The sequence below is a fragment of the Pogona vitticeps genome, chromosome 6, assembly GCF_051106095.1.
Source record: "Pogona vitticeps strain Pit_001003342236 chromosome 6, PviZW2.1, whole genome shotgun sequence".
Classification (NCBI taxonomy): Eukaryota; Metazoa; Chordata; class Lepidosauria; order Squamata; family Agamidae; genus Pogona; species Pogona vitticeps.
The window spans coordinates 94,427,711-94,454,259 of NC_135788.1; the positions used below are offsets into that span (position 1 = coordinate 94,427,711).

At 42.3% G+C, this 26,549-nt stretch overlaps 1 protein-coding gene across 11 annotated transcripts in view; it reads left to right on the plus strand.

Annotated features, from left to right (window-relative positions):
• The window catches only part of STAT3 (signal transducer and activator of transcription 3), a 45,158-nt gene extending 34,199 nt beyond the window's left edge, over positions 1-10,959 (plus strand). For 4 of the 11 annotated variants that reach the window (XM_073004283.2, XM_073004284.2, XM_073004278.2 and 1 more), the window contains exons 13-24: positions 150-243; positions 1,461-1,508; positions 1,979-2,062; positions 3,164-3,262; positions 3,356-3,491; positions 4,232-4,284; positions 4,380-4,474; positions 5,327-5,466; positions 6,165-6,380; positions 7,816-7,861; positions 8,246-8,358; positions 8,775-10,959. In XM_073004283.2, coding sequence (XP_072860384.1) covers positions 150-243; positions 1,461-1,508; positions 1,979-2,062; positions 3,164-3,262; positions 3,356-3,491; positions 4,232-4,284; positions 4,380-4,474; positions 5,327-5,466; positions 6,165-6,380; positions 7,816-7,861; positions 8,246-8,358; positions 8,775-8,833 — 1,183 coding nt within the window. In that variant the 3' untranslated portion in view covers positions 8,834-10,959. The remainder of the gene's footprint in view (positions 1-149; positions 244-1,460; positions 1,509-1,978; positions 2,063-3,163; positions 3,263-3,355; positions 3,492-4,231; positions 4,285-4,379; positions 4,475-5,326; positions 5,467-6,164; positions 6,381-7,815; positions 7,862-8,245; positions 8,359-8,774) is intronic. The other 7 variants (XM_078377879.1, XM_078377881.1, XM_078377876.1 and 4 more) reach the window with 3 other exon arrangements.
• The last annotated feature ends 15,590 nt before the right edge of the window (positions 10,960-26,549 follow it).

The following is a 26,549-nucleotide window of genomic DNA, read 5'->3' on the forward strand; positions in this document are numbered from 1 at the left end:
CAGATACATTGTGTTGCAGGAGCATGCTATGCACCTAAATTTGGTTAACATAATATACTAAAGCTGTTCCCTCCTGAAAGATTCCTGTGGATGCCCTTGTGTCCGAACACGCTAAAGAAATTCCTCTCCCCACCTCTTTCTCCATCAAGGTCCCGGAAATTTAACATCTTGGGCACAAACACAAAGGTGATGAATATGGAGGAGTCCAACAATGGCAGCCTCTCTGCAGAGTTCAAGCATTTGGTGAGTTGCTTGGCTCCTCTATTCTTCTTCCTCTCTGTTCTCCTCTTCCCAAGACAGTCCGCAACTTCATGGACGCACCAGTCTGGCTAGCAATTCCTTCAGCACGCAGCCCCAGTTCATATATTGCATTAAACCATAGTTTAGTGTTACAAGGATAAGTCGGAACACACCTTGAGCCCTGTGCTTCCTTCCAACTCCTCCAAGAATGACATCAAGGAGATTGTAACCTTGGTTGCTTGTTTACTTCTCTATATTATTTATATGCTGCCTTTCTCCCATAGGGGATCCAAGGTGGCTCACAGCAATTAAAACCTTGCTATTACTATTATTGTTGTTGTTATTATTTGAAATGCTATGCAAAGTGATAAAAAAAAGATTTAAAAAATCTAAACAATGTTTTAAAAATTGATTTCAACCTTGATCAATGTTCAATTTTATACACACACACACACACACACACACACACACACACAACACACATATAAAATTGAACATTGATCAAGGTTGAAATCAATTTTTAAAACATTTTTTTAGATTTTTTTAAAAAAAAAACACACCTACATTTTATAAAGAAAAAAATTCCCTAGATCCCCACTTATTGCTTATAAACTTGTCTGAAAAGGAAGGTCTTTGTCTGACGATGGAAGGACCGGGGGGGGGCAACCTGGCTTCTTCAGACAGTGCATTCCAAAGCTGGGGAGGGGGGCAGCCACTGTGGAGGCTCTCTCTCATGTCCTCACCAAACAAGCTTGGAAAAGTGGTGGAAATATATGCTTCTGTTTGCAGTACGTTTTAGATTAATCACATTTTCATATTATCCAAACCGTAAACTAGTTAGGAGTTTCCTACTCCTGTCCTCTGAAGATGCCGGCCACAGAGACTGGCGAAACGTCAAGAAGCACAACCTTCAGAACACGGCCAAAGAGCCCGAAAAACCCACAACAAGCACCTAAACCAGTTTTTCCAGATTTGAACTGCATTTTATAAAAATGGAAGCCACAACTACTAAAGTAATCCTCCTGATTCTACTGGAGGAGAAATAGGTAGACCACACAGGGCTGAATCCAGTGTAAATTCTATCTAAAGCAGTCCCTTTAAAATTAATACATCTTCAAGTCACTTCTGACAAATCCCATTCCTTTTGGCGGCCCTGATTTCAGTGTCCATACTAGCCCCCTGTGTCTAATTCTTCCTCTCTCTTTTTTAACCCCCCACAGACACTACGGGAGCAGAGATGTGGTAATGGTGGAAGAGCAAACTGTGATGTGAGTCCCCCTCACCAGACTGTTGATGTGAAATCAGATATTTTAATGTCAAACACTTACTTATGTAGCTCTGCTGGAAAATGCTAGTTGCAGATCTGATCTTAGCATGCCCTTGTTTTTTTCCCTTACTCATTGGCACCTCACAGCTTTCCTGTGGAAAATTCCGGAGCTCGTAAGGTCTCTATCTTGTGTCTGGAATGTTTACATTCCAGTATCTCCTGTAAACAGAAATAGACCAGTGCTGGCTGTGTTGAATCTGATGATAGTAGTAGTCAGGAGACCTGTATTTAAATGACTTTTTTTAACGCTTTGAGGCTCACTCCACTTGCATATCTCTCAGCATGACTTTTTACCCTCACCACAGTGATTGCAGAGCTTAAAAAGGAAACCAGTATCACAGGTTTTTCATCAGGCTAAAAACACTTATCTGCAGAAACCTTTCAACTTTTCCTTTACTGCTTACTCCTCAGGCCTCTCTCATAGTCACGGAAGAGCTCCATCTCATCACTTTTGAGACCGAGGTTTATCACCAAGGGCTGAAGATTGACCTAGAGGTGAGCCCTGCATTTGCCCCTGGTTGGACTGGTTTCACCTCCAGCCAACCCCTTTGTGGGTGGATTATGAGTCTTCGCAAACACCTACTCCAGTGGAGTTCTGTCTTGCGGGAAGACTCTCATGAGCAGAATGAGAACAACAGTGGAAACCTAGATGTTAACTTGGGTGTATGGTAACAGGTAGCATCTTCCATGCAAATCAGATGGGGAACATGAAACAGATGCAGGTGTTCCTGGTACATTGTATGTATCTATCTCCCCTTTGTATATATAGACTTATTGTGTCTGTTAAAATGAATGGGGCAGCTCCTTCTACGTATACTTTGGCATACATGTGTGTAGCTCTGGACAAAGGTGTCAATTTGTGCTTCACTGTATTCTGAATGTGGATATGGTATCTTGAAAAACCAAACTAACAGCCATGAAAATGAATATAGAAGATCAGAGCTGGTCAAAAACAATAAGGACAAAAAAAATGACAAAAGCAAAACCCTCTTACTGTCTGTTGAAACCAAAGGTTGGTGCCATTACATGACATTTTTTGAAGTTACATTTCTTTTTAGAGTAATAAAGTTACTTTCTTTTGGGGAGACCAAATGCTTTGGGAAGCAAAACTAGGAAATTTTATTTCCAGCATTAGACCTTCGTTTTTAATGTTTAAGATCTTTTAAAAGAAGGAATTAACCAGAAGCAACAGGTTAACATATTCTATTACTCCTAGCAAGTTAGTTTTCTAAAAGTAGCAACTGACAACCATTGTAATTTCTTTTAAAAGTTATCTTCCCAGTTGTGATTGAAACAAAGGCAAAGAAGTCTCCATGATTATTGAACTGCTCATTGCCTCCACTGGTAACGTCACTTTTGCTTTATGCAGATGCCAAAATTTCCAGCTTCCTTTATCACAGATGTGGAAGTGATCATGCAAGCCCCCACGTGCAGGCAGTTAGCTTTGTGATACATGAGGACTACAATCTTGATGGTTTGGTTTAATGTTTAAAATGAGAGTGTGGGGGTGTTGATCAACAGAGACAGTGGATAGTAGCAAGGAAGCGAAATACAGTTTTTTCCCATGCTCACTGCTGCTCTTTTTATTTCCCACAGACCCACTCACTTCCTGTAGTGGTGATCTCCAACATCTGCCAGATGCCAAATGCCTGGGCATCGATCTTGTGGTACAACATGCTGACAAACAATCCCAAGGTAAGTTGAGCTTCCCAGATTTCAAAATGCAAAAGAGAGCAATAGGATTCATTTCTCCTTATTCCAGCTTTTCCACTCTTCCTCTCTTGATAGAATGTGAACTTTTTCACCAAGCCGCCTATTGGCACTTGGGACCAAGTTGCAGAGGTGCTCAGCTGGCAGTTCTCCTCAACCACCAAGCGAGGCCTCAGCATTGAGCAACTGACGACGCTTGCAGAAAAACTCCTTGGTAACAAACTCTCCCCTTTTTTGAAAGGAATAGGCCAGAAAGGGAGGGGTCACCTTTTTCAGACTTTGTTTCTGCTGGCTTGAGGAAGTTGCAGTTCAAAAAAGTTAACTTTTCCAAGCTCTGCCTATGAGCACCAGCCCTTGCCTATTAGCAGGACTGAACTGCTGTATATTTCCGAGGTCCTTTGGCCAGTGATTGAAATATGGAGCCAAAAAATGTACAAAGCATCGACATGTTGGATGTTTGGAATCTGAAATACTAAATTCCCAGCTTCTCTTATCAATTAATTTTAAAAATCAAAACATTCCAGGCAAGATGTTAAGTTTAACCTGTTCATCTTGATGGATTAACTTACTTAACCCACCCTTCCTCCAGAGAAAGATAGAATTCAATGTGGCAGATATGATTTTCCCCCTCTGTTCAGTTTTTGCCCACATTACTGTCCTGGGAGGTGGTTTAGGCAGAGAGGTTCTACTTCTCCTTAGTCAAGGAGCTTCATGGCTAATAGGGGTGGAAATCTAGGTCCCTTCATCTGGTTAATCTGGGGCCTCCAACCCAGGATTGTTTTCCTCTCCTGCCTGGAGCCCTTCCACATAAGCTTGACTGTTGTTCCAGAGCCATCTACAGAGATGATGGGAGGTGCAGTCTAACTGGAGGATACCTGTTAAGTAAGAATGTTCTAATAATTTTATACAACATTGTCTCTTTCTACTTTCTCTTTTATCTCCCTCTTACTCCAGGGCCTGGCATCAATTATTCTGGATGTCAGATTACATGGGCAAAGTTCTGCAAGGTATGGTCTTAAGGAAGGTTAGGTACGGTGTTAGTGCCCAGGGTTCATCAGCCGCTTTTATTTACACAGGTCTTTTTTTGCATTCCTGTTTGCAGGAGAACATGGCAGGCAAAGGCTTCTCTTTCTGGGTCTGGTTGGATAATATCATTGATCTGGTAAAGAAGTACATCCTGGCACTCTGGAATGAAGGGTAGGCACCTCCCCCAAATGCTGCTCCTCTTGCTAGGCAGTTTCTGCCTCTGTCTCTGCTCTCGGCCAGTAAAGTGGCTGAGTGGCAACCCTTTGGACAGCTTTCGCCAGCCTGCTGACCTCAAGCTGTTTTGGCCTCCAGCTCCCATCACCCCAACTCAGCCTGGCCATAGTTCAGGAATGACTGGAGTTGTATGCCCCCAACATCTGGAGGGTGCTAGGTTGGGGAGAGCTTCTCCAAAAGCTTTTGGGGAGCGAGATTAAACCTTCACTACAGACTCTAGTTGGCAGGAAGTAGGCACGGTGTGCAACCTGGGGAGTAACAAGCCCACTTTATTCTGTGCTAGTCAGACATCATCTAGACCGCTGTGTTCCTTTCTGGATGCCACACTTTAAGGACAGGTACAGGCAGACTGGAATGGGTTCAAAGAAAGGCAACAGAGATCAGTGGGGTGGTGGAAAACAACGGGGAAAGTTTGATTTGAAACAAGTAAACCTGGTAGGGAGGGGGGATGCTATGATAACTGTAGGACTGTGACATAGTGAAGGGTAAAGACTTCCCATCTGCTATTGCAGAGACAAGGCTTGATCCTAATGGGCTTAAATTACAGGCAAGCAGATTGAAGCAAACATCTTGATAGTGGTCCACCAACGGAACTGGTTACTTAAAAGGATGGTAGGCTGTCCCTTGCTGAGGGTCTTCAGGCAGATGTTGGCTACTGTATTCCCGGGGTTTATTGAACAGAAGATTGAACTATTTAGAGCTACAAGGCTTCTTCCAACCAGAGAATTGCTTTCATGATTATTTTGAAAATATGTAAGGAAACAAACCATATTATCTCTTCCTCTTCAGGTATATCATGGGTTTTATCAGCAAAGAACGGGAGAGAGCAATTCTGAGCACGAAGCCTCCAGGCACTTTCCTGTTGCGTTTCAGTGAGAGCAGCAAAGAGGGTGGAATCACCTTCACATGGGTGGAGAAAGACATTAGCGGTAAGGAATGCATCTTGCAATGCTGCAACTACCTTGTATTTAGGGCTTCAAGTAGATGTGAATACATTCTAATCTGTTAGTAGTATGAATTCTAGGGTATTGAAGATATTGTTTTGTAAAGGTAAAACCTATATTTCGGAATGAAAATTGCTATGGTTTAACTTTGAGCTTCTTCTTTTTTTCAATTATGCATGCTTGTGGTGCTGCAGGCATTTTTAAACCTAGTGAATTTGTCTCACTTACGCTTGTGTATTGGTGCAGGTGTCAGGGTTCTTAGCCCAGAGTCCTATCTTCTTAGGAAGTAGCTCTCATCATTTCCCACCAGTCCTGCTGATATTGTTTAGCTAGAATAGGCAGAAATTGAACCTGAGACCTTCTGTGCATGCAAGCAAATACTCAGTTTTTGGAACTGTGCAGAACTGAGGTCTCACTTATTCCAGAAATGTTACCAATCACTGACATTTGACTAATGACAATCTCCCTATTAAAAAAAACATTCAAAAAGGTTCTGTGACAGGTTTTAGCCTTTCTATAAGATTTCTTACTTTCCTGTGTTTCCTCTTGAAGGTAATAGTTTGTTATTGTTCTACTCCTGTGATGCTGGCTTTCTTTTTGGTGGGGGAAGAAATTATACACAGGGTTCTTGTGTGTATTGTCTAAAATCTACCTCTACATTTCTGTTCTCTTCCTTGCCACAGGGAAGACCCAAATCCAGTCAGTGGAGCCATACACCAAGCAGCAGCTGAACAGCATGTCCTTTGCTGAGATTATTATGGGCTACAAGATTATGGATGCCACCAACATATTGGTCTCCCCACTTGTTTACTTGTACCCTGATATTCCAAAAGAGGAGGCTTTTGGAAAATACTGCCGTCCAGAGAGTCAGGAGCACCCCGAAGCCCCTGATCCAGGTAGTAGTTGGCTTTCTGAGTTGTTCCCCTTAGGCTCTGGAATAACAGGAACAAAAATAGTGGAAATCCATCTCTTGGTTTCATGTTGGGCAGGTGGAACTTAAACATATGTGCCCTGTGCTGGATATATCTTGAGTAGCTTAGGCCACAGTCCTGTATTACACTTAACTGGGAGTAAGCCCCAGTAAACTTAGTGGGATTCACTTCTGAATATGCACACATAGAAGATTGCACGGGGCCAAGATCACAAAATTCAAGGTAAAAATAGACTCTGTAATGAAGCAAGGAATTCACCCCTGTTGCCCCACTTCATCTATTATTTTCTCCTCTGGCAGGAACATTTTCGCAGAAAGAGTTAAAATCCTACACGAGAAGTGAACTAGCCCCACTTTGTCACTCTTCCCATGTAAAGAGCAACTAACTGTCCGGACTGGAGAGTCTCTTTTAAAAACAAAACAAACCCCGTTTTTTCAAATGATTATAAATCCTGGAAAACCATACAGTCGGTTGCTCTCATTGTTCAAGGAGTCCTTTTTAGGGTCTCTGAAGATCTGGAATGGTTTGGAGAACCTCCACAGATAGCAGAGGCTTTCCTGTCTGAACTGTTGCTCCTCTCATCGCATATGGTTGCAAACTCTATTTGTGATCGCCTGAATAGGGCTATGAACTCCACTGAATTTAGGACTTCTTCATGAAGGACTCAGATAGCTCATAGCTATCTGATAAGGGTGACCCTCATTGCTCCCCTAGCTGGCACAGTCTGGGACAGTATTAGAGAACAGGGGATTGCCTTATAACATGTCATACTGTTGGTCCACCTAGTCCCATTATTGTCCACACTGATCAGCATTGGCTCTCTACAATTTCAGGCAGGAGTTTTTTCCAAGCCCTACCTGGAAATGTTGGAGATTGAACCTGGTGTCTGCTGTATCCGAAGCAGGTGCTTTGCCAATGAACTACAATTCCCATCTGGTTTGGGTTTGTTTGTTTTGATACTGTTACAATCTTTTACTTTTGTGCCTATAAATCTGGGGACATGTTGGCAAAAAAGCAAACAGATGGTAAACCAGAAGACAATTCAAGAATGAATATTTAATCCAATTGTTACCAATTTTCCTCACTTCCAAAATCTGACTTGCAACTTTAAAAGCAGAAGAGCACAGATGCTTGTCTTTTCTCCACTGTCTCCTCCAAATCCTCTTTGTGAGGAGAGTAGCAGAAGGAACTGGAGAGAAAACTGCTTCAGCTTTCCAACAAACAGCAGCTAATCAAATTCCTCAATGCATTTGTGTCTAGTACTGAACTGGTTTTGTTTTTTAATTGTGTTTTCATTCAGTTTTACTATGAACTGCCTTGAGTTGCATTTGGGAAAGGAAAAGGCAGAATACAAATCCAATAAACCAAAAAAAAAAAAACACCTGTTCTTCTTCACCCCCAGCAGGTACAGTTCCATATCTGAAGACCAAGTTCATCTGCGTGACCCCGTAAGTATCCCCCACAGTTTGAGGGACATATACGGCAATTACATGGCTCACCCATATTTCTGTTTCAACTTTTGGAGGTCTCTCTGTCTAGAAACAGCCAAACTGCTGCTGAAAAGTAATAAAAGAAGAGATAGTAAATGGATTTTCCCTTTGCCACTTGACTAGTGGACATGGTGGAAACAAAATCCAATAGAGACGTCTCATTACAATCATAATAAATGGAGAGAGAGAAAAAGAAAGAGAGCAAACAGCCATTGCCCCAATGTATTCCCTGCCTCCCCCCCCCAAAAAAAAGAGATTATATATATAAGGTTAGTGGTTCTGGAGCTGCAGCCAAATCTTTTACAGCTTCTAACTCGCTCCTCCTTTTTTCTTCCTCTCCAGGACAACTTGCAGTAACACCATTGAACTACCCATGTCTCCCCGTACACTTGAATCCTTGATCCCTTTTTGTGGTAACGGTGAGGGAGCCGAGGGAAATGCCAGTGGCCAGTTTGGTGAGTATGTAGACAATTTGGCACAATTGTGTGGCTGTTGGGTGAAGAGGACCATTTTTTCCTTACCTGTTCCTGCGGTGGCATTTAGACAGTCATCTAAACCGCTGCTTGGAGGCTAGTTTGGAGGATTGTAAAATGAACATATACTCACACACTCCATCCTTCTGCAAATCAACTCGTTGCTTTCCATTTCAACTAAACCATGATTTGCTGTTATGTCCCAACCCTCAAAACTTCAGTTATATATATCCTGTTCTGGATGGTTGCTCTTGGTGCATATGCATGGAATCCAAGAAAGAGCACAGCTTTGACTGTGATGTTGCCCTCTCTCAGGAGATGCTCAACTGTCTTTGGCCTGGGCAAGACTTCTGCATTTGCAGTCAGACCATGTTCTTCTTTTTCTCTCTTTCTTGCAGAGTCCTTGCGAGTCTTTGACATGGAGATGACCGCAGAGTGTGCCAACTCACCCATGTGATTGACCCATGATAGGCTACTGTGACCTGTTCTGGCTTCTTGGCATGAAACATTTCCTCTTCTTGCAGCACTGTGGAGCCTAACTCAGCCAGGCTCTGCTTGGGCAGGAGACATTTGATTGTGAGCCCTTCTCTAGCCACTCTGAGTCTGCCTTGGCAGGCAGCTCTTTGCGTGAGCTCATTTGGCTTGAAGAGAGGCTCTGCCACTTCATTTTAGTTGGGGGATATCTAGAATTATTTTTCCTTCTGTATAAAATTTGATTGAGGGGTGACTTATTTTGTGAGATCGATCCAAGTGCCTCTTCGTGTCCCCTCATCAGCGTTATCTTTTGGCCTTCTGTGCGTGTTTATCCTGCATGTCACCAAAGGCTGCTTCTCCAGCTAGTGCTAGCTAAGATTCAGGTGTTTTCCCATTACTGAAATGAATGGGCAGGCAGGTTTCAGCAATGAAAGAAGAAACAATAAGGGGCAGAGTCTTAGAGATGGATGCATTTTTCACCCTCTCACCTTTGCTTTTTAAGACTTCTGAGACTGGTAGCAAGCTAAACATAAACCCAGTACAACAGGCCTGCAAGCTATGAGGAGACTGTTCTCCCAGGGAAAGGATAGTGGCCTGGTTCCCTGAGCATCTTGGATGATGCTGGCAGGCATATGGGATTTTGTAATGTGATTTTTCTTGCACTCATGTCAATTTCAGCTTTACTGGTGGGGAATAGTGCTTGGGAGAAAGTGGTGTCCCTATGGCTGCAGAGCAGTTCCATTCCGATTTAAGCCCAGATCACCCAGTGAAACCCCTGGGCTCACTCTCCTTGAGGACTCCCTATTTAGGGGGAACTCTTACCTTTCACCATTAAGACCACGAATGCAGACACAGCAAAAGTGAGCTAAGATTTCAACCAGTGGCTTCGGCTGCAAAACTGTTGCCAGCATTTAGTTCCAGTTATCTGTAGTTATTGTCTATTATTTATTACATTTTTTTATCCTGCCTTTCCTTGAAGGAGCCCAGGCAGTGCTGTCCCCCACCCCCACCCCTTCTTCCTACTGACCAACTCCACTTTATCCTCATGGCAACTTTATGAGGTTGGTCAGCTGAGCGATAGTGACTGGCTTAAGATATCCCCAGCCTGCTTCATAGCTGAATGGGGTCTTCAACCTCTGTCCCATGGAAGACATCCCACAGTTCCAGCCACTACATCTTGATTGTATGTTAGGAGCAAACAGTAACTAATATAATTTTTAAAAGTGTACCAGTATTTCTTTTTCTCATTCCAAGTTTTTGTTGCTTGGGCTAGCCCAGAACCCCCAAACCACGTGCCCTCCAGAACTGTTGGACTGCAACTCCCATGATCCATAGCCTGCTGTCTTAAGGGAGTTATTGGATCTGGAGTCCCAATATATCTGGGCTGCACCCAATTGGCAGATGCTGGGTTAGCCCAATTTCTTTACTTAAGAAGGGTTGCCATACATCAGACTTGACTTGATGGCACATGATGATGGTGGTGATGATGATGATGATGATATATAATCAGCTATAGTATTCTCTGCCCAGCTATTCTGTCTGCATCCATATGTCTCCCTTGTTCTCCCATTTGTGGCTTAGTGACTTAGCTCCAGCTATACCTGATGCTGCTAGTAGCTGTTTGCCTATGATATTGGCAGTCGGGTTTAGGAAATGGAAAATCTGGATGCTGATACTCTAGCTGTATGTCTGAGCTGTTGGGCTTGAGGGAGCCGCCCGGTAGGTCTACCGGCCGATGAGACAGGGTGATAACTTCTTTGTTTCTCCACAGTATTATTTAGAAGGATAAAGGGTTATGCTGCTTTAAAGGGAGCGTCTGGGAGCTGTGGTCCTGCACATTTGGAAGGCAACAGGTTGGAAAAGCCTATTATAACTGCTCCGCCTAATGTACAGCTGCACTGGTTCCTTGAATCTAACCAAATAGCTTATTTATGCCAAATTCCACTTTGTATCAAGCTACTCCCCTCTCCTCCCTGCACCACTCGAAAACTTCCTTTTTCTCTGTAGCTAACTGCTCTCTGAAAGCATAATAATGGTAAAAATGTTTTATAGATTTTATTGATGTATCTATGGGCTTCAGTTTTCTCTTAAATAAATCCTGATATGACATTTCTCGAAGTATGATTTACTCTGTGTGTGTGTGTGTGTGTGTGTGTGTGTGTGTGAGAGAGAGAGAGAGAGAGAGAGAGAGAGAGAGAGAGCTAGTTTTCCAGAAAACACATACACACACATGTGAATTAGGGTTTCCCACATAAAATGAGACTTTTAGGGTTCTATGGGCAGGGGGAGAAGAGAGGAGGAAGCAAAAGGATCTAGCAAACTGTATATCCTTGCATCCTGCCCTATGATTTCAGGACTGTCTTTTTAAAAATAGAGATGTATAACATTGAGCATATACACACACACTATATATATACACACACACATATCAATGTTATACATCTCTATACTTACACCATACATGAGCTGCTTTGTTTACTTCAGTGTGATTATGGGCATGTTCTTCTCAGTATTTTTATTTTTGTTTTTAAATGCTTTAAGGAAAAAGCCCAAAGTAGAAAAAGCCAAGCAGAGACAAAGAAAATACAGAGCTTTGCCAGACGTGTACTCTTTTCCATGGATATCTAGTTCACTAAATAAAATATCTGCTGTTAATTCATAAGGAGCCAACATGGTCATCTGATTTCACTCTGGGATGGCATGTATCTTTTTTAAAATAGACTTTTCATAGCCCACGGTTGTGTGTTATCATTTATAATGCAAAAATGCATGCAACTGGAACTCTTCCAAAGCATATCTGTGGCAGTAGTGTAGGCAAAAAGTGTGTTGGGACCATAATCACTCAGGTGGAACAGGGTGGTGTAGTGGATAGAGTGAGAAACTAGGGCTATGGAGAACAGGGTTTGAATCCTCGTTCAGCTATGGAAACTCAATGGGGACGTAGAACTGGTAAAAACCACTTTTTAAATATCTCACTTGCTTTGAAAGCCCTATTAGGGTCATTATAATTTGGTTCCAACTTGACAGCGACAGCACAGCACACAAACAAACAAACAAACAAACAAAGGTTGAACGTGAGTCAGCAGCAGTGTGACACAGTTGTGTGGAAAAGGCTAATGCCATTTCGGCTAAATGAAGAAGACCATATTTTCCAGTTCATGGAAGGTAACAGTTCCAGTTTCCTCTGAAGTAGTCATACCTCTGTCTGGTGGGCCTGTATCATTTCTGAGTGCTTGATGCAAATAAACCAGAATGGATGTACAGCAAAAATGGGAAAAAAACCCTTTCAGCTTAAGAGTTTTTAATTAATCGTATTCCAATTCTTCTTTTCCTCTTGTGAGATCAAGGCAATGTACCTGTTTCTTCTCTTGTAATTTATCTTCACAATAAGCCTATGAAGTAGGTTATACTATGACTGTCTCAAGGTCGCCCAGTGAGTTTCATTAGCTGAGTATGGATTTAAACCCAGGTCTTATCTGTGGCAGTCCCAAGGTACCATTCACTTCACCACACAAAGAAACTGCTGCAGTGGCAGCCAGGGCTGAATACAAAAGAGGGGCACTTGGAAATCTTCCTGCCAGGAACAAAGCTTTGAAAGAGGCATATCAAACATTTCAATAATTGGTTATTGTTATGTGTCTTCAAGTCCCCTCCAGCGTTTGACATCCTTACAAATTAGTGACCTCCAAAACATCAACAGTCCTGTTCAGCTCTTGCAAACTCATGTGGCTTCCTTTGCCAGCAGGACGAATACCAAACTTCACAGAGCAAAGGGCAACCTGAACATTGATAACACCAACGGCAGCAGTGAAGATGGTCTACAGGATACCCTCTTGTGCTCACTGCCATTCACGCTTGTTGAAAAACAGTCCTGACAATTGCTTTGTATTTGGGTGAGAAGTGGTTAACTGATGAAAATAAAAGTCAGCTTCTGGGATTTCCCCTTGCTTGGCATCACTTTGTGAATGGGCACAATATTGTGCCATAATCTTGGGCCATTTTTATCGAATTTCGAATTGTGGATACAGAAGCACAATATTCCACATTCATAAACCAGAGAGTTTTTTAAAAAACTGAATGCAAAATTCTTGCAAGAACACAATGGGCAGATGGCAAGCCACACATACTGTCTTGAGGTTTTTGGAGGAAAGGTGGGATCCAGGTATAACTGATAGATGCAACAAATGGAAGTGGAACACTAGTGTATTTATTAGGTTGGGCTTTGCCCTTGTTTCATATGGACAGACAGCAAGTGACAGAATGAATACTATATAAATATACAGTATGTGTCTTAGAATAAACCAACTTTCTACTTCCGGGGCAAAATCCATTTGTTATGAGTCAACAAAAATTCTTTGTTGTTCACAATTGCTGTTCTTCAAACAGATGTATTTAAACAAAACACAAACACCACATTTTTATCAGTGTGGTGCTGCCACCATGAGGGTATAGGAAAACATAGCTGCAATGCTGAGCTCAAGTCTCACCACCTGGGATACCCAACAAACATGTTGGCTTTGTTGCTATGAGCTAGTTGGAAATCCTGTGCCCTCTCATGATGGCCCTGCTCAAGTCTTAATGGATTCCTTTGTTGAGTCAATCCAAGTGATGTTCAGTCCTCTTCTTTTCCTACTGCTTTCAGCTTTTCCCTGTGTTACTGACTTTTCCAGTGAGTCTTATCTTATTTAAAGTACAGTAACCTCAATTTAGTCATATTAAGCATTGAGGCTTGATCTGTTCCAGAATCCACCTATTTGTTTCTCTTTCCATAAAGCTCTGTTGTAGGACTGCATTTCAAATTATTTCATTTTTTTTTACTTGATGACTTGTTTCATATCCATATGTAACAATTATGAATTATTGTAGTATGGATGATCCTGGCCTTGGTCTCTAGTGTCACATCGAAATAATCAAAGTGATTCATCAAAGCAATTTCTGCTTTCCCCGTCCACTTTCTTCCAAAGAAAGTGGAGGGGAAAAGCACATTTCTCACTAGAAAGTGACTTCTTGTGAGGAAAGTGGAGGGGAAAAGCAAGAATCATCAAAGCAATTCATCGAAGTGATTCCTGCTTTGATGAATTCTTCGGAAGAAAGTGGAGGGGAAGAGCACTTTCCTCGCTAGAAACTGGAGGGGGAAAGCAGGAATCAAAGCATTTTGATGATTCCTGCCTTCCAACTCCACTTCCTTTGCAAAAAAGTGCTTTCTATTAAAGAAAGTGCTTTCCCCCTCCACTTTCTTCCAAAGAATTCATCAAAGCAGGAATCACTTTGATGAATTGATTTGATGATTCCTGCTTTTCCCCTGCACTTTCCTCACAAGAAAGTTCTTTCCCCCTCCACTTTCTTCACAAAACGTGGAGTGGGAAAGCAGGAATCAAAGTGCTTTGATCCCTCCCCCTCCATACTATCGTGTATAAGATGACCCTACATTTTTAATCTAAATATTTTAGAGAACAGTATAGTATACAGAAAAATACGGTACTTCATAGACAACCTTCTCTCTGCCTTTTGATTTCTTGACTACAATACGCATTTGCCTTGATGATTAAACCAGAGTATAAATTTGTTTTTAACTATTTCAATTTTTCCATTGTTAATAGTGAAGTTATTATCATTGTCTTCTTAATTTTCAACTGTAATGCTGCTTTTGCACTTCTTTAGTTTTCCTAAAGTATTCCTTTCAAGTCATTGCCGTTTTCTCCCAGTAGTATGTCATCTGCATGTGTGCAGGCACCCTTCAGTCTAAAGAGACTATGGTAAATGAATGGTGCGGGGTTATCGATCTGCTTGTCGGCTTTCACCCTAAACCCCACGCACCCTGTGAGGTTAAGAGACCACGGCAAGGCAGCACCTTACTGACTGAGGGCTACCCAGTAAAAAGGTGGGCGGTAGCTACCTAGTCAGGTGCAATTACCTCTTCCACTGTCAGAAGTAGCCTCTGGTGTCACACTCTATGCCAGTTGAGCAATGACTTATAACCGGTAACTGCTACTTCCTATGTTATTTCAATGCTGTATGTGAAGTTGGAGTGTCCACTCCAGAGCACGAAGCCTGGGTAAAATAACATGGAGGACAGGCTGTTATCTCTCTCCATGTCACTGAAATAGGCCAATGGAAAGGCAAGCGCTGATACAACTGGTTCCAGCGATGTTGCAGGAGTTGCCAGAGTGTGACTGTACACAGTCACGGACTGCCTCCGGGACTCTAGCTCCGGATTTTGCCTCGAGGTTAACTCCTGAAGGCTTTTCCATCGGTAGATATAGCCACAAGGCAGTGGAGGTTTGAAATTAGAGTTTTCCTTCTCCTAGATGGGCTGCCTTCCAAGGCTAACGAATCCCACTTACCCATAACTTGAACTATGCAGGTAGCTTAGCTTACCTGCATAGCTTAAGTTATTGAACCATTTTCCACCAATTTTTCAGCAGGTAGTTCATTTCCAGAACTAAAAGTGTTCAATTATTTGATGTTTTCCTCCAGCTCACTTTAGTTCACCCCAGTAAAGTATGCCATGTTCAGTTTCTTATTTTAACAATCCAAGCATACCTTGATCCATGCTTCTAAATTTCCAAATCACAACTATATGCACTGTGCAGTTTTGGACTTCCACATCCATGTACATCAGCAATTAAATGTCCCTTTAGCTTTAATCTACTTAGCTTCATTAAGAACAGCACTACTTATCCTCACCTCTTTCACAGTAATTAACTGAGTACCAGGGATTTGGCAGTCTCAGTTTCCAGCACAATGTCTTATTTCATTTTGGATTGTCTCATTGTAGGATGTTTGAGATGTAAACTACAGTATTCTGAAGTGATTTACCATTGCTTCTCTCTAAAAGCAAAGCAAAGCATGCTGCTTATATACCACCCCGTAGCACTTCAAGCACTCTCTGGGCGGTTTACAAGTTAATTATGCAGGCTACACATTGCCCCCCCCCCACGAGCTGGGTACTCATTTTACCGCCATCGGAAGGATAGAAGGCTGAGTCAACCTTGAGCCGGCTACCTGGGATTGAACTCCAAGTCGTGAGCAAGGCTCAGTTTTTCTACTCAGAACTATCAAGAGTTAGTTTAAGTGTCACTGCTATTATCTACAAGCAGTGTCATATTTACTATTGTTGCTACCCTGCTACCAGAATTTCTGTGCCTCGTTGCCATTGGGCTTATTAATGGTCTTCTGCTATGTAGCTGTTATACCTGGGGGGACAGATGTGTTTTTACTCTGGTGTCTCAGCTTTGACCCTTCTGCCCTGAGCAACTGTGCTAGGAGGTTCAACACATAGAACAGCCTAGATTCCTGACAGTACTACTCTCAGCTTGCTTGACATACTCAAATTCTCGCACCACATTAAGGTGTATATCCGCAAGGGATTGCTCTCTTGCTTAAAAGGACCTGATCATCCTCACTGGTTTAAAGAAAACAAAGTCTCCTCCTGCTGCTATTGCTGCTCTCTAATAATGTGACATTGTTAACCAGGCCTTCCAATTCCCAAACAGAGGGTGCTTACACCATAACATTAATCAAAAATGTACTGTAAATCAATATAATAACTTTTTAAAGAATGCATCATAAGGAACTGAATGTCACAAAAATTTCAAAAAGCCCGCCTTTTAAGGGAGGGAGGAAAGAAAACACTGCAAATACAGGGATAAAGGTCTGAGGAGAAGAAAAGAAGCTAATAATGATAGGAACATAGTAGGTTATCCTGGGATAAAGCTGCTACATTTTTTGCAGGCTATATTGTAGAGAACTGTCTCACACTCCCAGCATGTTGGCTAAAAGCAGTGGTCCCCAACCTTGGGCCTCTAGATGTTCTTGGACTTCAACTCCCAGAAATCCTAGCCAGCAGAGGTGGTGGTGAAGGCTTCTGGGAGTTGTAGTCGAAGAGCATCTGGAGGCCCAAGGTTGGGAACCACTGGGACTGTAGTCCAAAAAGTAAGTTCTCCAAGCTCTGCTCTGGACAAACTAGATGTTATACAGTTAGCAATTACATTACTAGCCTCTGAAAAAGATGCAATCATAGAGGGAGGGGGCATCCTGATTGGAACCTTGTTTTCGAAGAAGGGGGACCCTTTTGCTCCTTGGTGTAATCTGGATGCAGATTGAGTCCCCTTGTGCTCTTTGTGTGTTGGGGGAGGGGAGCTTCCATTCAACAGCAGCATTGAGGTAGTGTGGAGGACAGAATTTGTGCTGGCCCTCTGAGTCCATGCTAAAATTGTTCTCTAGCTCAGACTCTCTCCTCCCACAAAAAAACACCACTCACAATTTTCTGTTGCCAGTTGCATTAATGGGGTCACACCTAGTTTGTTCTGTGCTTCTAGCAATAATAAAGTGAGAGAAGAAGGCTTTGGTTCTCCTGTTGATCTCAATATGTGAAAATGCAAGTACTGTAGATAAATAGATACCACATCAGTGGGAAGATAATGGCGTTCCGTGTCTAGTCGCGCTGGCCACATGACCACGGAAACTGTCTTCGAATAAACACTGGCTCTACGGCTTGAAAACGAGGATGAGCACTGCGCCCTAGAGTCAGACACAACTGGACTAAATGTGAAGGGGAACCTTTACCTTTCCTCTGGGGATGCCCTGGGACTGTGCAGCTTGCCCAAAGCTACAGTGGGGTCTTGACTTGAGAACTTAATCCGTATTGGAAGGCGGTTCTCAAGTCAAAAAGTCTGTAAGTCAAGTCTGCATTGACCTACAGTGCATTGAAAACTGATTAATCCCGTAACAGGCTGTTTTTGTTCCATTTTGGTTTTTTTTCTGGTCTGTAAGTCAAATCTCAGTCTGCAAGTCAAACCTAAATTTTGCGGCCAGAGAAGTCTGTAACTCAAAAAGTCTGTAAGTCAAGCCGTCTGTAAATCAAGGGCCCACTGTACCTAGGCTGGCTCTTCTCATGAAAAGTTCAGTGGGGAATTGATCTCCTGACCAAGTGCTCTATCTCAATGAATTATCCAACCACTTGGGCTACCCAAAAGGATACCAAAATGCACACACCTAATGCCTGCACTTTTGAGAGCATGCTCTTTTCTTCTGACAAATTGTTAAATTTCATTGGGGGAAGAAACGTTAGTCTTAAGCCCTTGTCTGTACATTTCAGGAAGTTATAAGGGAAGAAAGTGGCATAAGAAGATACGGGCCTCATCCCATCACACAGTGTTAAGGATATCATTAGGGTTAGAGCTCCGTGAGATGGCCCTTAGACTCACTGACAACAAGAACGACAGAAACTTTGGGACCTCCACCTTGGACAATATCAGATCTCACAGTGAACTCTTAAGTTACCTCCATCCTATGTGGGCACAAAGGAGTCTCGGTTGAGGGAAAACAGAGAGACCAGACAGCCTTTACATTGTCAGTGCTTCAGCCTTTCTTCTGTGTGTTTGCCTATGGGCAGAAGCAATAATTCAGCTTCTAACATCCCAAACTAGGAAGCCTTTTTTTCCCCCATGGGGCTGTGCCTGCCCTAGAGGAACATTGGCTTTATCCATGGCCTGGAGGCCTTGGGAACTAAGTACCAAGTATGTTACTGATGTGTTTGATTTTGACAGTGTCAGCTCTTTCTGCATGTTTAATTTTAACCACTGGTAACTCTAGTTATCAAAAGCGATACACACCCATCCTCTGTCAAAACTAGCCTGTCTGCTTTCCCTGAAGCAGACGCCTAGGCTCTATCCAGACAGCCTTGGGGCTAGGAAAGTTTCCTCTGTCATGAATAGCCCAAGACCCACTCTTGGAGGCCTCAATCGCTGTCTCTTTGCTCCTCCCGAATGCAGGCATTGCAGCAATCAAGTCTGAGATCTAGAAATGACAGCCCCCCCTTCCCAGCTAATTCCCAGGAGGGGGGGGCTACGGAAAGAGACAAGAACTCTAATCTTTGTGGTAACAGCCACCTGGTGAGATAAACCCTCAGACTTATGGATTAGAGTCAGAGAGGATGTGGGGGGTTTGCTGCTGCCCTATAAGGCTTACTCAGAAGGGATCGCATCTTGTAGCATTTTGGTGTAAACTGCCCTCAGAGACAATCCTGATCAGAAAACCAGGGGAAACAAAATTAGTGTTGAGAAGCTTAACTACATGGCTGGAGAAAATACTAGAGGCTCACACGCACATTAAGTACACCAAATGGCAGGCAGGTTCAGTTCATCTGTTACTCTACAGCAGCTCCTTACAGATCCTTAAAAACAGGACAAAGGGGTCCATAGTATTTTTTTTAAAATAAGAACTATAAATTGCATGGGGAAATATTACATCTAGAAGCAAATTTAGAAATAATTCTAATATAATCATGTGCCCTCATGTCAATTCCAGCTTATGGTGACCCAATTACTCAGGTTTACCATTCCCTTCTTCTGGGGGCATCCTGGAACGGTGCAGCTTTCCCAAGGCCACGCAGGCTGGCTCTTCTCTCAGGAAGCACAAATCCCCTACATTTGGCTCCACTCCCAGATACCTAAACCACTGATCTATTTGAGTAGAAGAGAAATACTGTATGATACACCTTAACGCTGTGGGAAAGACTATGACCAGGTGAAACTGGCATGCTTGCCCTACAGACACCAAAATGGGAGGGATTCTTGCCTCCCATCCTGTCCCAGCAATGTTGGATAAAAAGCCATCCTTCGAATAGATGGTCCAAGATGGATCCAGTGGGAAGTAATTACTTCAGACAACCTTTTCTGCTGATTTTTTTCCCCTTTGAAATGTTATGAGTATTTCATGCACAGCAACCATGTGGACTAGCTTCACACTACGTTTTCAGGCAATGACTAGATTCGTGGCCATTGTGTGAACTTAATTTAAACAAATCCTTCTGTAAAAGAGCCAGGGGATCAAATCTTATTGTGAAGAGGAAATGTGCAAAGTAGTTCACAATTCTCTGATGTCTGTGGTATGCTGGGTATGATGTGTCAGTGGGAGACAGCCATCCAGAATGATCACGTCCGGGAGTTATGCAATGCCTGATTTATGCTACACAGTTACAAAAGGATTTTATCCAGAAACCCACAAGATGACACATCAGCCAGGCCTCTTGCAGTGGCCCCTTGATATCTACATTTCCTCTCGCTGAGGTCAGAAAGGATGTGTTAGTTGTTCCCCTTGACTGGAAGAAGGGAATTCTTAACTAATATGAGCATGCAGGTGTCGTAACAGCAACTTCTCTCACTTCCAGGATTATGTAGGCTAGCCTGCTTTGTTTGGTGATTGGTTTATAGGATTTAAACAGAGGTTCCTTTGAAATCTGATTTCCCAAAGGGTGACTCTGTGACCTTTGTGCAACAGTATAATGCTTTCTGCTCTGTCAGCTGTCTCTAAAGGCCATTCTTGAAGGGAATTAATTTGAAGCAGATATCCACAGGAGATCTCATCCCTAAGCAAGGCTGAGTCCCGGGGGACACTTTTCTGCACAAGTACCATTGGCAGGCGTGGCAGCTAAATGAGAGAAGTCAATGGTGTCCATCTGTAGCTCCTGTTCATTACAATGGAGGACAGTTCTGCAGGACAAAGTTCCTGGGGCTCAGTGTTGCTCACCATCAGTCAGAATTGTCTAGATCCATCCATCAGTGCTCCCACCAATCTAGACCTTGGGCATGTTTTTGAGGAGGTGTTGTCATTTGGACTACAGCTGGCAGAATTTCTCCACCAGCATGGTCAGTAGTCATGCTGGTTGGAGAAGGCTGGCAGATGTGGTCCAAAAAAGTTAGTTTGTGAAATAAACATACATTTTGGTGGGTACTTCAGCAGCTGCTTCACGGCATTTCCCACAGAAAATCTATTTTCACTTTCTATAGTTACTTCTTCACTTACCTCAGTTGGTTACGCCGACTGCTTTTGCCCATCTGAATATTTCATGTGTATGCAGAAACATAAGCAAAAATGGCTGCCAGTGCCCTAGATATAGCTGCTGCCATTATGCAGAATGCACATGGAGTCAGGTTTCCTGCCTCATTTAGTGAGTTGAGGCTCTGTGAAATGACTGCCCTTCAGATCTCATACAGTATCTTTTCCCATGATCAGGGTCAAGGAGTCTTTCCCCCATTTGGATTAGTAAGTCTCTCAACCAACTAATGTGGCCAATGGGAAGGGATTGCACAAGTTGCAGTCCCAATATTTCTGGAGGGAGCACCTCCTACCTAAGACACTTCTGGTTTCAGGTCCAACCAAGTCCAGGCACTCGCACATGGCTTGATAAGATGCGCTAAGTGACAACATTTTCTTTTGGACGACAGCTTCCAATATTTCCCAGCAAGTATGACAAGTGGCCGTGCTGACGGTAGGATTCAGTTATGTGCAGTTATGTTTCCCAATCCTGATGGTGCAGTTATGTTTCCCAATCCTGATGTCTATACAAAAATGATACAGGGATACAGTTCAACACAGCTGCCAGCAGTTTGGACGCTGCGGTGGCAGGGGGCACAAAGATTGCCACAGTGATATTTTGCCCTTCAAAAGATACCGCCATCCCACTGTTGCTATGGCCATTCCTCCTAGGTCTGGAGACAGGCAGTCTACGTGCAACAAACAGCGTGGGTGGAGGCAATCCAGCGGCCACAGAAAGAGATTTTACAGAGGTTGAAAACACGGGAGATGCTGAAAAACAACAATAAAAAATAGGTTATAAACAAGGCTAGAAAGCTGGATTTGGGAAACAGTTGGAGGATGATAGGGAATAGGCCAAGATTAACGTTAAGTGATGTGGGTTGTGATCTTCCACCTAAGCAATCTGTGATATTGCATCAAAACAGCTACAACCATGTAAGCTGAAAACAGATTAATTTAAAGCAGCAAGGTGGGTATCCAAAGCTAGTGAACAACAGGCTTATCATGGAATAGATGCAAAGGATGGAGTCGGTTCAGTAAAATAGATGTGGGAAAGTGTGATTACCACAGTCTATATGAAAAGAAAGACCTTCCGTGCAGCTTGTCCTTCTGAGCTCAATTCAGGAGATGGGGAGTGGGATAGAATGATTCTTTAAAAAAAAAAAGAATGGCAAACAATATTAAACAGATGGGGTCACTGTTTAGAGCAGGTCACAGATTTATTTTCAGCAGATGTGCAGTAAGGTCAATGAGATTCTGATAATAAAATCTTCTAAAGGCTGGAGAGAGGGAAGAAAGAGCTTCTTCGAAGCTGTACAAGATAGAGGTGGACTAATCTGTCAATTCCACTTTCTTCCACATACACATTTTGTGAATTTCAGTACGTTCTGAGGGAAAACCGCAAACTGGAGTGAAATTCTTATCCATGCTTACAATGGACTTGATGAAAAACAGGAAGAGAATAATCCAGGAGGAGAGACATCAGTGGTAGAATTATGTGGAGGAATGAAAAAAAGCTTTCCCCCCAAATTGAGTGGGGAAGGGGAGGAAATGGGTTTGACTTCCTTGTTGATATTATGGAAATTAATGACCAACTGGCAAGCATTTTATCATAAAGAGGTGATCCAAAGCATGCTGGATACCAAGGATCTATAAAGCAATTATGTGCCAAGTGTAAGAATATCTGGCAGCTCCAGACCTATTAGACTATGCTGATGATAAGGAGAGTTGTCGTCCAACATATGGTGGAGGGCAGAAACTTTGGGAAGCCTTGTGTACTCAATTTATCTGTTTCTCCCCTGCCACGCACAAACAAAAAACATCAAGTAAATTCATAAAGGTGTCCTGATTTTTTCTCATATGGATTGTGATGTAGTCAACACGGTATTAGGTAAAAGGTAAAGGTTCCCCTTGACATTTAGTCCAGTTGTGTCCGACTCTAAGACACGGTGCTCATCCCCGTCTCCAAGCCGTAGAGCCAGCGTTTGTCCATAGACAGTTTCCATGCGGCCAGCGCAACTAGACACGGAATGCTGTTACCTTCCCACCGAGGTGGTACCTATTTATTTACTTGCATTTTCACATGCTCCTGCTAGGTTGGCAGGAGCTGGGACAAGTGATGGGAGCTCACTCCGTTGCGTGGATTTGATCTTACAACTGCTGTTCTTCTGACCTTGCAGCACAGAGGGCTTCTGTGGTTTAACCCGCAGCACCACCACATCCCTTGACAACATGGTATTATCCATATAAAAAAGATGCTTACTAGAAAGCTGAGAAATACTAAAGGTTTGCACAAGTAAACAAAAATACTTAGGAAGAAGCACTAATGGCAGCAAGAACAGCCCAGTGAAAACTGTGCATATTCAGAGGACACAGAAGATTGATTGTCTGTTGGAGCAAGGATGGAAATACAGAGAAAGCAGCACAAATGGAATAAGATATTGAGGGAAAGGACATGAATACACTGCGGTAACAGAAGCACTCCACACTGCAACATTTCACTGTAATTTTCACTTGTGTTCATGGGATATGAAAACATGTCGATGGAAGCAGCATAAGAAGAAATGAAAAAGAAACCAGAAGTTTTATCAAATCCCCTCCTAGTGTCCCATAACAAGTCTGTAGAGACACGAATGGTATAATCCACCTGCTGCACTAAACTACTGTGTTTGCAATTTGCTGTACACTATTTAATTGTTTTTATTGCTGCAAGAGATCTAATTATGTTAATAGCTGACTTTTTCCTACTTTCTCTATTCAGCTGATTGTAAGAATGGTTTGAGCAACCAGGGTGGATTTGAAAGTTATAATTTGCTTTTAATGTGTTATTTATTACGTTTTAAATTTTATTTGTTTTAATGTTGTGAGCTACCTTGAGTCCTCTCATTGGGAGAAAGGCAGCCTACAAATGAGACATAGCAAGTAAGCAAGCAAGCAAACAAACAAACAAACAAACCAGCCAGCAAGCAAACAAACATGATCTGCTTACTCTTATCCTGTAGGCTAATACTAAACTCACCTTGAGCATGAAGGATTCTCATCTAGCCAAAAACAGCAGCCATTCTCATGTTTCTAGGATGCATTCACAATGCAACAAAAAATAATGCATAGGTTATGCATGTTGAATGCGTTTTTATATAACTTGTCTTAGTTATTGTTTTATCCCTGTTGTAAGCCGCCTAGAGTGGTCTATTGACCAGATAGGCAGGATATTAAATAAATAAATAAATAAATAAATAAATAAATAAATAAATAAATAAATAAATAAATAAATAAATAAATAATCAACCCACATCAAGGCATCATATAACAAACAGGGGGAACTTACCACCTTTCAGATGTTGGTGGACCAATTTCCCATCATCCATAATACAGTGGTGCCTCGCTTAGACGATTGCCTCACAGGACAAAAAACCTGCAAGACGACTGGTTTTTGTGATCAATATGGTGCCTCGCAAGACTTTTTTTCTATGACTCTGCTTCGCCAAACTTTTTTTTGAGACCGATGCTTCGCAAGACTTTTTTTTAGACCGATGCTTCGCAAGACTTTTTTTTTGAGACCGATAAATAGAGAACCTCGCAAAACGATTTTTTACAAGATGACAATTTTCATGGAACAAATTAAAATCGTCTTGCGAGGCACCACTGTAGCTTGCCAAATTTGTTGGAACAGATGAGTCCACCAACAACTGGGGTGGGGGTAGGGGGAAGGACTACAGTTTCGTCACCCCATACATGTTTGCAATAATAGAGCTTTTGCTGGGAGAATGGAAAAAGCTGTATGCCAAATGACAAATAATTCTCTTGCTCTGCACTATAGTTCCAAGGATTACCACAAAGCATTTACTGTTCTAACAGCACTTCTTTCCTCCCATTAGCCCTTTTCTCAGGAAAAGCCACCCTATGTTCACTCACTTCTTACACTGATGTCACACTATAATAATCCACTGTTTTCATGTTCAAATGTTTCCTGCCCCCCAGTTCTGTTTTGTGTTGGTAGGGGCAGGGCAATCAAACATAATTGCAACACCAGCCTGTTCCACACGAACAATCGAATAATTGCTGAGGTTTTGCAGGGCTATTGTGTCTTTAATTAAAGAATCCTGTTTCCCAGTCCAGCCTTGATCAGACATGAGATAATTAGTGGTGAATAGCCTCTTATGGGCTTCTTATATAGCCCCTTTTATATATCCCACTAGAGTTTTCTACTGCAATACAGGATCTTTTATTACTAGGTCTTCTTTCATTATCCTGTAGTCTTTTAATATATATGTGTAAACTATTTTACAATAAAATGGGGCAGAAAAAATAATGCAGAGAAACAAGTAATTGGAACCTACCCATAAAAATAACAGTGGGGGCTGGGCAATTTTAAAAGGCTATTCAAGGAACAATTAAGGGGCAATTCATTCTAAATTGCCCAGCCGTGTTCAAAGGGAAGAAATAAAAAGGGGAAGAACATGCAAAGTGGAGACTTGTAATTAACATTAGAAAAAAAATGTTGGATGGAATTTACTTCCTAATGAATTTTACAGAAAAAATATTAAATGCAATGTGAAAACTAATTTTCTGTATAGGAAATTATAGTTTTAAGCTCAGTTATCCTAAAATGGTTCTAGTGTAGGAAGGAGCCATGAACATATAAGTCTGTATCTCCCCCAATAAGGTGAATCTGTAGGATTCATCAACATGAATGTCTGTATTGCGTTTCCCCTCCCCTCCAGTTTTTGTGAAATGCTGTTGTTGTTGTTAGTGCAGGGAAATGGTATGCAACAAATCTGAATGGAGTTCTTCAAGGTCAGAAGGCACCAGTCAAGAAATAGAATCGCTGAGCAGGCTCCCTATCACCCTTGGTATAGAAAACAAGCAGGGCATAGGGTGGGAGAGAGATGCACCTCACCTGTGGGTGATCATGAACAAAGGAAGGCTAATTGCCTTAGAGAGAGAACAAAGTCAAAAACAGATGTCCAAGCCAGCGGAGCCTTCTGGCAATGCCCCGAGAGCTCTTTTATTTACTTAGCATGATTACATAGTATGTTATGAGAGAGACAGATAGGATACTAGTGGTATCCTGGCAGCTGCTGCTTCCTGCCAGGAGTGTGTGCATGTCACTGGAACAGAATGCAGCTACAACCTTTAAGCAGACTCACCTTTCTCACATTTTTGGGAGAACACTGATAAGTGAAAGCAGTTTGCCACATGCAGAAAACAATCTGTGTTGTTTCCATTTCAGGTAACTGAAAAACTTGCATGTGTGTAAATCCTGATTAACTAGGCTAGGGTGTGTGTGTGTGGGGGGGGGCAAATAAATTTTAAGCAAACTATGCTCAAATGCCATCTTAAGGTCCTACCATTCCAAAGGGGGTTGATATATTCCAGCAGCCCAAAAACTCTTTCAGGCAAAGGTGGTCAGCCAGATGCTCTATGGCAGTGCTTCTTAACCTTTGTTACTCGGGTGTTTTTTAACTGCAACTCCCAGAAACCTCAGCCAGCAGACCTGATAGTGAAGGCTTCTGGGAGTTGCAGTCCAAAAACATCTGAGTAACAAAGGTTAAGAACCAGTGCTCTATGGCACCTCCATCTAGCTGCTGTGATCCAATAGAGCGGGTTCAGACTAAATTCCTTAGAGCAATTCTTGAAGTTCCAAGATGTGTACCAAATGCACAAATTTGTTTAGAGGCAGGCTCACTAACAATGGTAGCCAAAATTACACTAGCCTACCTTCAGTACTGGCTTAAAATAAATTACCAAATTACAGGGATTAACCCATCTACTTCTAGAGGACAATTTTCAACTGAAGTGGTTGAAAGTGGTCCTAAACAAATTGCAAGTTATGGGCTCCTCTCCACAAGCAATACTGAGTATGCAATGGGATGAAG